This window comes from Protopterus annectens, chromosome 2.part1 (genome assembly GCF_019279795.1).
Source record: "Protopterus annectens isolate FY-2018-M chromosome 2.part1, PAN1.0, whole genome shotgun sequence".
In the NCBI taxonomy this organism is placed as follows: Eukaryota; Metazoa; Chordata; order Ceratodontiformes; family Protopteridae; genus Protopterus; species Protopterus annectens.
The window spans coordinates 1,665,792,138-1,665,808,265 of record NC_056729.1 but is presented as its reverse complement, the minus strand read 5'-3'; the positions used below and the strand labels follow the sequence as shown (position 1 = coordinate 1,665,808,265).

Here is a 16,128-nt window from a genome sequence, read left to right as displayed (position 1 = left end):
CTAATCCAGCAGAGAATTTGTGGTTACCCATTCATTCATCCAGATTCCTTTTTAATGTAGTTTAAGAGAAGTACTTTACTTTATGTAGAGGGGACATCAGTTCCAAAGACATGGGAAGTGGGACTCTCTGTGATACATATTTATCCCTTCAACATCTTCTGGTTATGTTTTGTTTATGTTGTAAAAGAGATTTAGATCTCTTGAGTGGGTGTTTATGCCTCCATTGAACTTGCGAATGTGCAGTAGGTCTGAAAGGATAGGGACTTTTGAGGCTCTGTACTCAAGACAGAGATTGCCTCTCAGTAGCTTGTATAATACTGAGCAGTGGGACAAGGCTGTCAGATGGTCTGCATAGTTTTTTTTTATGTAGGCCCTTGATTTTGTTAGTAAGAAAACATTGTTGACATTTGATTTGTGTTAAATGCTTTCATTAGGAACATACAAAGGGGAGTATTATACTCAGTGATCAGTCTGAGGGGTATGTAATACAGTGGAGTGATCACGTCCCTGGAGCTGGACCTGGGCGCCAAACCATTAGTAGTCAGCTGTGTAATGAAAATGCATTTTCTTACAACAGTGGATCCATGGTTATTGAAGGACAGTTTGTTAGCTTTATAGGTTTAAAGGTGTTGTAAATGTGATGGGAAAATCATTAGTTGCGTTACAGAAATATGATTTAGATAGGAAGGAGTGGGTATGGAGTATCAGTTTAGGGGCACTGTTTTAACAGGTTTAAATATGATTTTGTAGACTAGTATGTTCACTTTTATAGGTTCATAAGTTCATATGTGATTACTAGGCTAACAGCCCTAGGAAGCCTTTTTAAGCATAGCCATGCTTTTATAGGTTCATAGGTTCATAGGTTCATACTAGGCTATCTGCCCAAGGGCATTTATAAGCCTAGCCCATAGTTATGTGGCTTTCGCCACCCCTTTAGTTTGAATAAAAACTATGCCTATCATTTTTCTGTGCCTCTGTCAAGCAGTGACACTGAAGTAATCCCTGGGGTATATCTGCGATCTCCCATCCATTGGTCAAGATTCCTCTTGAACAAGGCCAGCGAGGTGCTCTGCCTCACATGTACCGGGATTTTGTTCCACAGCATAGGGAGTCTGTGGGTGATGAATCTGTCCCTCCAGCACGTTCTATTTATAACCGTGTCAAGGTTTAAGTCTCCCGCCCTTGTGGTTCTGAGGGATCTAGATTTTTTGAGGTGAAGCATATTCATCAAATCTGGGTTTGACATGGCCTTATATGTCAGGCACAGGTCACCTCTGAGCAAGCGGTATGAGACTGAATAAAGCTGGAGTTCTTTCAGTCGGGCAGCATAAGACATATTTTTGAGACCCTTTATCCTTTTGGTGAGGAACTTTTGGGGTCTTTCAAGCTGCATCAGGTGTCTGGTCAGATACATTCGAGCGGGCATTGTACTCAATCATAGGTCTAATGAGTGATGAGTACAGGGGGACAATGACCTCCCTTGATCTAGATGTGAATCCCTTCATGATCAGGTGGGCGATATAGAAGGTTTTCCTAACTACTTTAGCAACATGAGTGTCAAACGAAGACTACTGTCAACTTGGGTCCCCAGATCCCTGATGACTTTTCTGTGCTCAGTGGATTGTCACCTATATGGTAGCTAGGGGTAACCTTGTTTTTCTCGAAGGGTATGACTATGCATTTTTGGCGTTTAACTTCAGGCCATGGCTCTGGCACCAGTTATCCGTTTCTGTGAGGCCCTTCTGGAGGATATCTGTGTCAGATGTGTTTTCGACTATGGCGCCCAGTTTGCAGTCATCTGCAAACTTTGTCAGCCATAACCCTCCTGTGTTTGCTTGTACTTCAGAAAAGTAGATGCCGAACAAGAGTGGACCCAGGACTGAGCCCTGTGGGACACCACTTGTGACAGGCTTTGAGTCTGACATGGCTCCAGCAACTCTGACCCTGTGGGTTCTGTCGCTAGCCAGTTTGCAACCCATCTTGTGATGTATGGGTTTACATTCAAGCTGATGAGTTTTTCGATGATACCTGAGTGGGGTATTGTGTCAAGGCCTTTGCCAGGTCGAGGTAGGCTGTATGGACTGCCTTTCCTCATCAATGGCCTTGGTGACTGTCTCGAAAAAGTCAACCAAGTTTAAGAGGCAGGATCTGCCTTTGACAAAGCCAAACTGGGTTGGATCCAAAGTCTGCAAGTTCCCTATGTCTTTATTTATGAGTTCCATTATGATCCTCTCCATGGCTTTGCAGATAAGGCTTGTCAAGCTAATGGGCGGTAATTTCCAGGGTCTGTGGAGGCACCGCCTTATGAAGTAGGACCACAGTCGCCATGCGCCACTCCTTGGGTACGTATCCTGAGGTGAGGCTAAGATTAAACAGCTGTCCTAACTGTGGGTTTAATTCCTCGTTGAGTTCATGAAGCACACAGCCGGGGACACCATCCGGTCCCATGGATGCTGTGTTTTTTGCCTTAGTGAGGGCAGTTCTCACCTGGGCGTTGGAGATGTTTGGGGGGGCTACAATCCTCTGGAATAGATATCTCTCCTTTTGGGGGGGAGAGGGGGGAGAAGTTTGCATTATATTTCAGTAAATTGCATTATATTTCAGTAAATGACAGGATTAATTACTCAGAGGCATCTAGTTGGGTTTAGGCGACAGAGCATTTACAAACTGACTATGTCCAACAGGGGAATAGGTGCCATTCCAAGGGTAAACTTCTGGTTCCTTATCCATTGGTCCAGGTTGTATTTGAATAGTCAAGGATGAACTTTGCTTCATATGTATGGGAGTAGGAATAGTTTCTGTGACACATACTTGTCCCTCTAACATGTTCTGTTTATGTTGCAGACAACATTTAGGTCTTTGATCAGGTACTTCAAATGCTGTTAGACTCGTGGATGTCCAGCAAGACCATTAGCAGTGGATGAGCTGATGTCTTCTAAGCTGGGCATAGATCACCTTTCAATAGTTTTATACTCCAGTGGCAGCACACTGATGTGATATTTTTAGTAGAATATATATGTAGGCTTTTATATGCAGGTTGTTGTTGTTTGTCTTTCGGCTTTTTCCCGGTAAGGGGTTGCCAAAGCGGAACTCCGGTCCGCTAATGATTGGCAGTAGATTTTGTACGAAACACTGAGGTGCCAGCTCGACTCCCAACCTTCAACGAAGGCACGCCCATTTATGCACACCTGTCTTTCGAACGCTACCCAACCACGGGGAGGACATGCAGACTCCACACAGAAGGCACTCCCAAGCCAAGCCGAAAATCGAACGGGAGAACCTCTTGCTGTGAGGTAACAACGCTACTGCCATACCACCGCGGCATTATAGGCTTTTATATGCAGGTATTTCTCCATAAAAAATACACTCACAACAAATACCCCAGATTAACAAGTCCTCTGTAAATGATGAAATTTAAAAAATTATAACAAATAAATAAATGTTTCATCCCACTTTGTACAAATATATGTGTACACGCATACAATCATGTATGGAATATAAAGAAAACATCGGAGAAAAATGCCATACTAAAATATATGCAATATCCCCATCTGGTGGACACTGGCACAATTACCTTCAAAATACATTTTTTTATGGAGAAAAGCCTTTTTTATATGCAGGTATTTCTCCATAAAAAATATATTTGTACAAAGTGAGATGAAACATTATTTATTTATATTGGTGAATTTCTTTTTTTTTTTTTACTGCAAAAAGCACTAAACTGTTTGATGGCCGTCATGGGAGGATGGTAAATGAAAATGTCTGTACTCTGTACCTAATGAAAATATTTATCCCAGCAAGTTTTGTATATGTTACTAGAATAAATAAATTACAAGGCACACACACACACACACACACACACACACACACACACACACACACACACACACACACACACACACACACACACACACACACACACACACACACACACACACACACACACACACACACATACACACACACACACAGAACAAGATGGACAAAGGGAGCAAAAGAGCTGGATATATTATTTTGTTTGTACTGCTGCATAGTTGTAAAGTCCACTCAGTAGCTGTTAACGCAACTGTGCTATATGAGTGACCTAAAAATAAATTATATCCAGCTACTGGACCCCAAGTATGTCATTCATCAAACTTCATTAAATTTTGGAAGAAGGGTGCTAATATATTTGTTGTGGTTTCTTTTTTTATAAGAAAAAAATAATGCACAATGTATGCAAGTTTTTTATCTTGTCCTTATAAGCAGGTATTTCTCCATAAAATTGTATTTAGGTTCATAGGTTCATAGGTAGGTACTAGGCTTTCTGCCTGAAGGCATTTATAAGCCTAGCCGGAATGTGTTGGTTTTCACCTCCCCCTTAGATTAATTCCCTGTGCCTCTGTCCAGCAGAGCCATTGAAGTGATCCCTGGGGTAAACTTTCTGTTTCCCATCCACTCGTCAAGGTTTCTCTTGAAGAGGGTTAGTGAGGAGCTCTGCCTAATGTAGATTGGAATCTTGTTCCAGAGCATGGGAAGTCTCCAAGAATCTATCTCTCCAGCATGTCCTATTTATTGTTGTGGAAAGGTTTAGATCCCTGGAGTGTGTGGCTCGAGGGGATATGGTTTTCTTTAGGTGGAGCATGCCTATCAATTCTGGGTTGGACATGGCCTTGAATGTCAGGCAGAGATCACCTCTGAGTAGGCGGTATGCAACCGGGTACAGCTAGCGTTTCTTCAATCGAGCTGCATAGGGCATTTGCTTGAGGCCAGTGATCCTCTTGGTGAGGTACTTCTGTGGTCTTTCCAGTTGTTGCAGGTGTCTTGTAAGGTACATCCCAAATGGGGCATTGTACTCTATGATGGGGCTGATGAGTGATGTGTAGAGGGGCCCAATGACCTCTTTCAATTGGGATGCAAACCCTTTTGCAATTAGGTGGGCCACATAGAAGGATTTTCTAACCACTTTGGCAATGTGATTATCAAAGGAAAGGTTACTATCTACTTGGGTCCCCAGATCCCTTATTACGTCTTCCGTATTTAGGGGGCTACCACTCATGTAGTAGTTTGTGGGTACTTTGTTTTTTCCAAAGGGAATGACTATGCCCTTTTTGGCATTTAGCTTGAGGCCATGGTTTTGACACCAGGTATCTGTCTCAGTGAGACCCTTTTGGAGGATGTCTGTGTCAGCCAGAGAGTAAATTATATCCCCTAGTTTGCAGTCATCTGTGAACTTGGTCAGCCATAGTCCTCCTGTGCTTGCCTGTACCTCTGAGAAGTATATGCCGAACAGGAGGGGTCCTAGGGCCGAGCCCTGGGGAATGCCACTTGTAACCAGTTTAGAGTCAGACCTAGCTCCCGCAACTCCTACCATGTGGGTTCAGTCCATGAGCCAGTTGGCAACCCATCTCATGATGTAGGGGTTTATGTTCAGGCTGGTGAGCTTGTCTATAATACCAGAGCGGGGAATGGTGTCAAAGGTCTTTGCAAGGTTTAGGTAGGCTGTGTGGACCACCTTTCCCTCGTCTATAGCTTTGGTAACTGTCTCAAAAAAGTCCACCAGGTTTAGGAGACATGATCTGCCCTTAACAAAGCCGAACTGGGTAGGGTCCAGTGTTTGGAGGTTCCCAATGTCTCTGTTAATGAGATCCATGATGGTGCACTCCATAGCTTTGCAGACCAAGCTAGTCAGGCTTATAGGGCGATAGTTCCCAGGGTCTGTTGTGGCTCCACCTTTGTGGAGCGGAATAACTGTTGCTGTGTGCCACTCTGTGGGCATGTAGCCTGTGGAGAGGCTGAGTTTAAACAGTGTGTTTAGGTGAGGGGTTAGTTCATCTTTGAGCTCATGTAAGACACAGCCTGGGACAAAGTCCAGTCCCATTGATGCTGTGTTTTTGCTTTGGAGAGGGCTGTTTTAACCTGAGTGTCTGTGATTTCAGGGGCACTACATTCTTCTGATATAGTTATGGGCCCTTTTGGGGGTGAGAGTGGGGTGAAGTTGGCACTGAACCTGTCAGCCAGGATGTTGGCTATATCGGTCGGTTCAGTGTATTTTGTGCCATTCTGCACTAACTCCGAGCAGATCTAAGAATTGCCACTTAGATTCTTGACATAGCTAAAGAATGCTTTGTGGTTATCTTTGGAGTCCATGGCAATTTTTCTTTCGAAGCTAGCCTTGGATGATTTTTATGAGGGAACGTAGTTTTTTGCTGATACTGATCAGGGATGTCTTCCCTTCTTGGGATTTTATTCTTTTCTGTACTAGTTTCCTCCTTCTGTTGTATAGCTTGTTTATGGCAGGGTTCAACCAGACTGGTTTCCTTTTCTTGGAGGAGTGAGTCTTGGTTTTGTTTGGGATAGCACAATCCATGCATTCTTGTAAGTGCCCGTAGAGTGCAGTAGTAAAGGATTTTGCAGCTTGGACAGCGTTATCCTTTAGCATGGGGGCTTTGAAACTTCCCACATCAGTCTTTAGTAATGTGAAGTTTGCTTTTGAAAAGTTTTTCACTGTGGTTTCTTTGACTGGGGGTGGTGGCGGAATGTGGATATCCAGAGTGATTAATTTATGGTCAGATCTAACCAGCGAGGGGTTGACCTCTGGTGTGGAACACCGGTCATCCATGTTGGTGATGACCAGGTCCAGTATGTTGTCACCTCTGGTGGGGGTGTTGACCAGTTGATCCAGGGCATTTGAGTTTATAAATTCTAGGAAATGTTGGGCAAGGGAGTTTGTACTTGAGTAGTTCTCCCAGTTAATGTTTGGGTAATTGAAATCATCCAATATCAGGGTGTTTGGTAGGACCTTTATGTTTCCCAGTGTTTCCAGGAATGCAGAGTGTGTGTCCTGGGACATGGTGGGTGATCTGTAGCAAGCTATAATTTGAATAGCAGTTTTGCCCGTTGTTAGTTGCACGTGGATGATCTCTGAAGCATCGTGCTGTGCCACTAACCTGGAGGTGTGGGTATCCTTGATGAATATGGATACTCCCCTACCTTTTGTATTTCGGTCCGGGTTTTGTGGCTGAAATGCATGGTATGAGTTGTAGCCTGGTAGTGCTAGGGTGCTCTCTGGAGCCTTAAACCAGGTTTCTGTTACTGCACATATGTTGATTTTCTCCATACTGAAGAGTGCCTCGAGTGCGTGCATTTTGAGGTTTAGACTTCTGGCACTGAGTAGCATTACCCTCAGTTTTTTGTTACTTGTGCTATTTATGGCAGTGGGTTTGTCTTTTGAGCCTTGCCAAAAAAGGGCATTATGGGGGGTGGCAAGAGCCTTGGCCAGTATTCGAAAGCCTAAGGGTGACAGGTGCAAGCCATCTCTAGCGTAGCAGAGTGGCTTGTCGAGCATGTCATCCCAGGCTGACAGACACTAGATCCCCTTTGAATGACACCAGAAGCTTAGCCAGTTGTTGAAATTGATAATTTTCATTCTATACCGTGGTATCATTCTTGGTGAGGGCAGGATGCTACTCAGGGTCAGGGTCATACCGGCCTGATCTACATAATCAGAGAGCTCTTTCATGTGTCTTTTCATGTAGTCCAGGGAGGTACAGCTCAGGTCATTCACACCAATATGGACAATGACAGAGTCATTTAGATGTTATTTGTGTTAATGTCCACTAAGTGTGATATTGCATATATTTTAGTATGGCATTTTTTCCAATTTTTTTTTTTTTTTTGTAATTTTCTGTACATGACTGTATGCATGTACACATATGTTTGTATCAAGTGGGATGAAGCTTTATTTATTCATTGTTATAATTCTGTTAAATGTTATTATTTATGGGGGACTTGTTAAAGTGGGATATTCATTGTGTGTGTGTGTGTGTGTGTGTGTGTGTGTGTGTGTGTGTGTGTGTGTGTGTGTGTGTGTGTGTGTGTGCGTGTGTGTGTGGGGGGTATTTTTATGAGTACATTGGTGAATTTTTGTTCTGCTGTGAACAGTTTTAAATTATTTGATGGCTTATATAAATGTCTGTACTGTGTAGCTAATAAACATATTTATCAGAGCCATTTTTGTATACATCATCTTTTGGCATATACCTTACCAGGTATCTGCAACAGTTGGAGCATTCTCAGACATTTCTCACCAAAAAATACAGGGTATAACCAACATATCATATGTGGACCAATAAAAGCCCTGTACCTGTATTTGGTTTCCTACCAATTACTGAGGGGTGATCTATGCCTGACCTACAAGGCAGTCTCTGTTCCAGCCCTGATGAAAATGTTAAGTATTCACAAAATTAACTGCGTGAGTGTTACTCATTCCTGGGATCTAAATCTAATCTCTGACATGAATAGATCATGCTGGAGCGACTGATATGTGTATCAGAGCTTGCCCCTCCTCTGGAGTAGGCTTCCTATTCACATGAAGCAGAGCCCTTCCCTGACCATCTACAGACGCAATCTGGACCTATTAATGGGAAACTGCAAATTCACTGCTATGCTGGTACCCATGTCCCTTACGAACAGAGACAGTCTGTAAAAGTTGTCAAAACCCTGCTTGCTGACCCTTGTTATCTTTTCTCTAGGGATAGTGGAATTAGGTTAAGTCTGGGTAAAACTGGCTAGACTTGCATGAGCTCTTGAGCCGTTAGCCTAGTAATCTCCTATGAACCTATGGATAAATAAATTAAAATACACACACACACACACACACACACACACACACACACACACACACACACACACACACACACACACACACACACACAAACACACACACACATATTTCTTCTTCTTTCGTCTGCTCCCATTAGAGGTAGCCACAGCGGATCATCTGTTTCCATTTCTTCCTGTCCTCTGCATCTTGCTCTGTCACACCAACCACCCACATGTCCTCTCTCACCACATCCATAAACCTTATCTTAGGCCTTCCTCTTTTCCTGTTACCTGGCAGCTTCATCCTTAGCATCTTTTTCCCAATATACTCTGCATCCTTACTCAGCACATATCCAAACCACCGTAATCTTGCCTCTCTGGCTTTGTCTCCAAACCTTCCAACCTGGACTAACCCTCTAATATACTTATTCCTAATCCTGTCTATCCTCGTCACACCCAGTGCAAATCTTAACATCTTTAACTCTGGCATGTCCAACTCTGACTCCTGCCTTTTTGTCAATGCCACTATCTCCAACTCATATAACATAGCTGGTCTCACTACGCTCTTGTAGACCTTCCCTTTCACTCTTACTGGTACTCGTCTGTCACAAATCACTCCTGACACTCTTCTCCACCCACTCCATCCTGCCTGTACTCGCTTCTTCACCTCTCTTCCACACTCACCATTACTCTGAACTGTTGATCTCAAGTATTTTAACTCATCCACTTTCACGAACTCTACTTCAAGCATCCTCACCATTCCTCTATCTTCCCTCTCATTCACACACATATATTCTGTCTTAGTCCTGCTGACCTTCATTCCTCTTCTCTCTAGAGCATATCTCCACCTCTCCAGGGTCTCCTCCATCTGTTCCCTACTCTCACTACAGATCACAATGTCATCTGCAAACATCATAGTCCACGAGGACTCCTGTCTGATCTCGTCTGTCAACCTGTCCATCACCATTGCAAATAAGAATGGGCTCAGAACTGATCCTTGATGTAATCCCACCTCCACCTTAAATATATCCGTCACTCCCACCGCAGACCTCACCGCTGTCAGACTACCCTCATACATATCCTGTTGATACATACTGACACTCCTGACTTTCTCATACAGTAAAACAACTCCTCTCTAGGCACCCTGTCATATGCTTTCTTTAAGTCCACAAAGACACAATGCAACTCCTTCTGACCTTCTCCGTACTTCTCCATCAACACTCTCAGAGCAAACATCGCATCTGTAGTGCTCTTTCTTGGCATGAAACCATACTGCTGATCACTAATCATCACCTCCCTTCTTAACCTAGCTTCTGCTACTCTTTCCCATAACTTCATCCTATGACTGATCAATTTAATCCCTCTGTAGTTACTACAGCTCTGCACATCACCCTTATTCTTACCTCCACTGAAAATGGACATGTATCCAGTTGGACTAGCCCGGTCAACAAATGTAAAATAAAGTAAAAAAAAAAAATAAATAAATAAAAAATCAGTACCAAAACACTTTTTCTCCATTCCTCAGGCATCCTCTCACTTTCCAAGATTTCATTAAACAATCTAGTTAAAAACTCCACTGCCATTTCACCTAAGCACCTCCATGCTTCCACAGGTATGTCATCTGGACCAACAGCCTTTCCATTCTTCATCCTCTTCATAGCTATCCTTACTTCCTCTTTGCTAGTCCACTGCACTTCATGATTCACTATCCGCACATCATCCAACCTTCTCTCCCTCTCATTCTCTTCATTCATCAGCTCCTCAAAGTACTCTTTCCATCTGCTCAACACACACTCCTCACTTGTGAGTATGTTTCCCTCATTGTCTTTTATCACCTTTACCTGCTGCACACCTTTCCTAGCTCGGTTCCTCTGTCTAGCCAATCAGTACAGGTCCTTTTCTCCCTCCTTAGTGTCCAACTTTTCATACAACTCTTCATACACCTTATCCTTAGCCTTTGCCACCTCTCTCTTTGCCATGCACCTCATCTCCTTATACTCCTGTCTATTTTCTTCATCTCTTTGACAATCCCACTTCTTCTTCGCCAACCTCTTTCTCTGTATAATCTCCTGTACTTCTTCATTCCACCACCAGGTCTCCTTGTCCTCCTTCCTCTTTCCAGATGTCAGACCAAGCACCTTTCTAGCCATCTCCCTTACTAGCTCTACTGTAGTTACCCAGCTATTCGGTAACTGTTCACTGCCACCTAGTGCCTGTCTTAACTCTTCCAGGAACTCCACCTCACAATTTCCCTTTTTCAATTTCCACCATTTGATCCTTGGTGCTGTCCTCACACTCATCCTCCACTCCTTGATCACTAATGTCATCCTACAAACCACCATCCTATGCTGCCTAACTACACTTTCCCCGGCCACCACTTTACAGTCCCCAATCTACTTCAGACTGGCCTTCTACATAAGATATAATCCACCTGTGTGCATCTTCCTCCACTCTTGTATGTCACCCTATGCTCCTCCCTCTTGTTAAAATACATATTCACCACAGCCATGTCCATCCTTTTCGCAAAATCCACTACCATCTGACCTTCTGCATTCCTTTGCTTGACACCATACCTACCCATCACTTCCTCATCCCCTCTGTTCCCTTCACCAACATGCCCATTGAAATCTGCTCCAATCACCACTCTCTTACCATTGGGTACAGTCATCACCACTTCATCCAACTCACTCCAAATTTGTTCTTTCTCATCTATCACACACCCAACTTGTGGAGCATATGCACTAACAACATTCATCATTAGACCATCAATTTCCAGCTTCATAAACATCACTCTATCTGACACTCTTTTCACCTCCAAAACACTCTTAGCATACTGTTCCTGTATTAGTTCTCTCTTTTTTCTAAGAAAAAAAATGATGTGCAAAGTATGCAGAGTTTTTTTGTCTTATTTTCTTCTTTCCAAATTAAAAAAAAATGTAAATGAAACACCCATGATTTTGTAACTATTGAATATTTGCAGTAATATTAGCCATCTGCTTTTGGTTAATGTTATTGACATCTTTTTGAAATGTGAAAACACAGACATATGTATATATAAATATATATATATATATATATATATATGTGTGTGTGTGTGTGTGTGTGTGTGTATATATATATATATATATATATATATATATATATATATATATATATATATATATATGTGTTTCTCTGGGTCTATATTACTTTGTCGAAATCCAACGTCCACGAATGGCCATTCATACCAAGCGACAGACACACCGCAATATATCAAACCCATATCCCCCACAACCCTCCTATATAAATATATATATATATATATATATATATATATATATATATATATACACACACACACACACACATATATATATATATATATATATATATATATATATATATATATATATACATATATATATATGTATATATATATATATATATATTTATTTATATGTGTGTGTGTGTATGTATGTGGTTTCACTTTATAACCTTGAAATACTGAAATATCGAATTTCAGTATTTCGAGACTATGAAGTTAAAAGTGCAGTTACTCGAAAATGCACAAAGTCGAATGCAGAAATGTCGAATCCGCTGTTGTGTTGTTAGGTTTGTGGATTTAGCTGGGGATTCAGGTAAGTGGTGCTCTTGTAAGTGTATTGGGTAGGGATTTTAGTGTGTGTGAGTGTGTGTAGTGGTGGGTTTTATGTGTTTGTGTGTTTAGTGCGACCTCTGAGTTAGTATGTATAAGTAACTTGCCCCCCTGCTTATAGGAAGGGTAGGTGTGTGTGTGTTTGTTTTTTTGTAGTGCCGGGAGGTAGGTGTATTTGTGTTTTTATGCATGGTGTAATGTATTGTTTATGTTCGTGGTTTTAATTTCACGGTTTTGGTTTTCGAGTTTGTGAGTTTTCGTCTTTATAGTCTTGAGATACTGAAATTCGATATTTCAGTATTTCAAGATTACAAAGTGAATCCATATATATATATATATATATATATATATATATATATATATATATATATATATATATATATATATATATATATATATATATATATATATATATATACATACTAACTCAGAGATCACACTACAGTGGGAAAAAGGGTGAAATTTCCTTGGGAAAACATTCGCTGATGTGAACATTTGATGAATGGCCATTCACTGATTTCTGTTCAGTGAATGGCTGTTCACTGCAGCTGGGTTTTGATGAAGTAATATAGACCTGTTTGTCTAAATATCTATCCATCTATATGTCTAGCTATCTATAGCTATCTATAGGTTCCCTCCATAAAATCAATTACATTTTCCATCAACAACTGTTTAGTCTACCATTTACGATTGACTAAACAGATGGTCAACAGCTGTTTGAGACTGAACAATTCCTGTGGTGGGAGAATGTGCCTTTACCCTGTGTTTGTGCGATTTTGTAGAAGTATTTATAATTAGCATGGGGTGTGGGGGGTGCAGGCATAGCTCTCAACTTCTTAGAACAAGAAATTTGGACAAAGCCTAAAATAATGGGGGGGGGAGGAACAATAATCAAAAATAGGGGCATATTTTAAATATTACTCCTATAAACTTAGAAAGTTGATAGAATAACAGGATTTGTGTTAGCATGCATTTTGTAAGGATATAAAGTCTGAAACTCAGATGCATGTTTTGATTTTGTGACTTCAGTCCTGATTGATTTGCCAGAAAAGTACAAATTCTATGAGGAACACACCAAAAATATGAGGCAAAAATCTGGACTTTCTGCGAAAATCTGGACAGTTGGGCCCCCTGCAAATTTTTTTTAAAAGTTAAATATTGCACGTATCAAGGCTGTTTCTTGGTGAATACATTGTTGCACATACCTGTATATAAAAAAAAAGTCCAGCAGCCAAAGAGCAAAAATGCAGCGTCAAAGGTTACTAAATACGCTTCAGACACACCCAAACCAGTTTATATAACCTTCCTCAGAGTATAAAATTTTTTTGGATATTGTTCACTTGATGAGAAATAGTTTTCGTAAGAATTGTGAAACTGTGTGAAACTAAAACAAAAACACTGAAAGTCCTCAACAACATGCTGCATTCAATGAGGCACCGTTTGCTGAAATACTTGTGAGAACTTACGAGACGTACCGAAACTGATTCTCTTCTTTTTCAGGACGAATGATAAACCCCATCAAAGTAACGTGCCAGAACAGTACCGATTATGATGAATGCTTGTATTACTTGAAGCGAGCCGGGGTCACAGTGAGCGGAACTTCAAGCGGCAAAACAGAGTGCAATGCCAGCTGCAGCTCAGTAAGTATTACGCACTGCTGATTAAAAAATACCACAGCTGTGTATCTATGCTAAGGCACCGATATGGCAGTGAATGGTCTCCTGTTCATTGACTGCTGTTTAAAAAATGGTACCCAAAACATACGTTTCTGAGTTAACTCACCAAAATATGTCAAACAGCACATTGTAACCTGCCAGTACAGCTAATTCTGTTTGTTTGTCCTTCTTTTGCACAAGAAATGTGTAATTAGTAAAAGTTCATAAAACTAGCATGCTTTTTGGTTTATATAAAACATAGAACTAGATATTTTTGATCAGTAAAATTCAGAAAGATATGGCACAGACTACATTCTAGTTGGCAAGTTTTACTTTTTTGTCTATTTCCTCTTAGATAATGTCCTTTTTAATATCTGTTATCCATTTATTGCATTTTGTTGACTCCAGTGTAAGCGGTATTTGGGGCACAGCTATGTTCATGTCTTCTTGGGCATATAGGAAGACAACGCTTCATATATGCATAAACAAACAAGGGGAAAAATGACACATATGACTTCATGAAGGTGCGACATGCACTATCATATTCAGCATGCAAATTTCTTCTCCTTGAGAAAATCATGTCATTCCACGTAAATTATAACAGAAGCAGAGAAGATATTTTATCACAAGAGGGGACTGAGGGAGGTATTTGCATGAAATGGACAGGAATATAACATGGACAACTAAGGTATTTGTTTCTTAAATAGGTTCATAGGTTCATAGGTTGGTACTAGGCTATCGGCCCTAAGGCCTATGCAAGCCTAGCCATAACAATTCCCTGGAAATTTTTTTCACACAATATTTACTTCTCTGGGCCCCTGTCTAGCAGGGCCTGACTGACATGATCCCTGGGGTGAATTTCCTATCTCCCATCCAATCATCAAGGTTCCTTTTGAAGAGGGCCAATGAGGTGCTCTGCTTGACATGTATGGGCAGTCTATTCCAGAGTATGGGGAGTCTCTGGGTCAGGAACCTATCCCTCCAGCATGTTTTGTTCATTGTGATGATAAGGTTTAGATCCCTGGAGCGTGTGGCTCTGAGGGATTGCGATTTCTTTAAGTGAAGCATGTCCAACAAATTTTGTATTACTATCTGCTAATGGTCTTTGATGATCTTTGCCATACTGTCTCAGGGTGAGAAGGGTCCTTGCACCAGTCTGCCTATGTAGCTAGCAACTAAAAAATAAAGTAAATCAGAGAAAAAGGCTTGTATTACCTGAAGTGATGGCTTTTTGGTTAATGTCTTCACCTCCCATGTACAAGGTTTGATCCTGACCAATGCCTGTTTGGAGTTTGCATGTTTTCAGTGGGGATTCTCCCATATCCGTAAAATGGGCTGAGTGTTTCCATCTTGACCTCACCAATGAATGGAGCTGTGGGCAGCAGCACAGACTCTACATGGTGCCGTATAGGGAGAAGAGTTGTACAGACTAACCACTTTGGGCATTTACTGTGGTGCGCAGTATCCTCAAGATAGGAGATCACAGACTGAGCACCGTGGCAGGGCTAGCCACTTGATGGTGTAAAATATGGCTCTAGGTGATTTGGTCATGTTGACTAATGTCACCAAAATTGGGCATGGGTTACCGGTTGAGGACCTGGACTACTCTGACCCATACCAGGGACCTCTGCTAATGGTGGGATGGGTATATATGCCCCTGGTGGCCAGTGTGTGTGCCCACCATAAAAGCCAATAAGCTACTGGCTGGTGTCTAGTCGCCCAGCCTGGGTTATCTGGGATAGCTCTGATGTAAAGCCAACCAACCTGCCAAACATGATCTGAGAATTGCTACGCATAATGTAGGTTCACTGGCAGGATGCAGCTTGGAAGTGGATGACATGATGAAATGGAGGAGGCTGCTCAGCTACTTTGCTTGAGATCCAGAGTCTACTACTCAGGTGGAGGGCAGGCTAGAAATGTTGTAGGAATAGTGGTGAGAGAGAGGTTTCATAAGGCAGTGAGGGATATCATCAGAAGACTCCAGTGTAATGATAGGGCAGTATTTATAATCTCAGCCTATGCCCCACAGCAGGGTTGCGATAGTGAGGAAAAGAGTGCATTCAGCCAGCAGTTGCAGGACCTACTAGATAAAGCAGGACAACATGAATTGGTGTTGATACTGGGTGACTTGAATGCACATATCGGGACAGACAGAACAGGATATGAGGACTGCCTAGGGCCACATGAGTGGGGCAGCAGGAACAAAAGAAGGAGAAGCCACTCTAGACTTCTGTATGGTAAATGGCTTAATAGTAG

The 16,128-nt window shown here is 41.8% G+C and overlaps 1 protein-coding gene across 3 annotated transcripts in view; it reads left to right on the top strand.

Annotated features, from left to right (window-relative positions):
- Positions 1 to 16,128, top strand: part of PLEKHN1 (pleckstrin homology domain containing N1) — a 186,306-nt gene that overhangs the window by 123,330 nt on the left and 46,848 nt on the right. For all 3 annotated transcript variants that reach the window (XM_044063094.1, XM_044063095.1, XM_044063093.1), the window contains exon 10: positions 13,718 to 13,857. In XM_044063094.1, the coding sequence (XP_043919029.1) occupies positions 13,718 to 13,857 (140 nt within the window). The remainder of the gene's footprint in view (positions 1 to 13,717; positions 13,858 to 16,128) is intronic.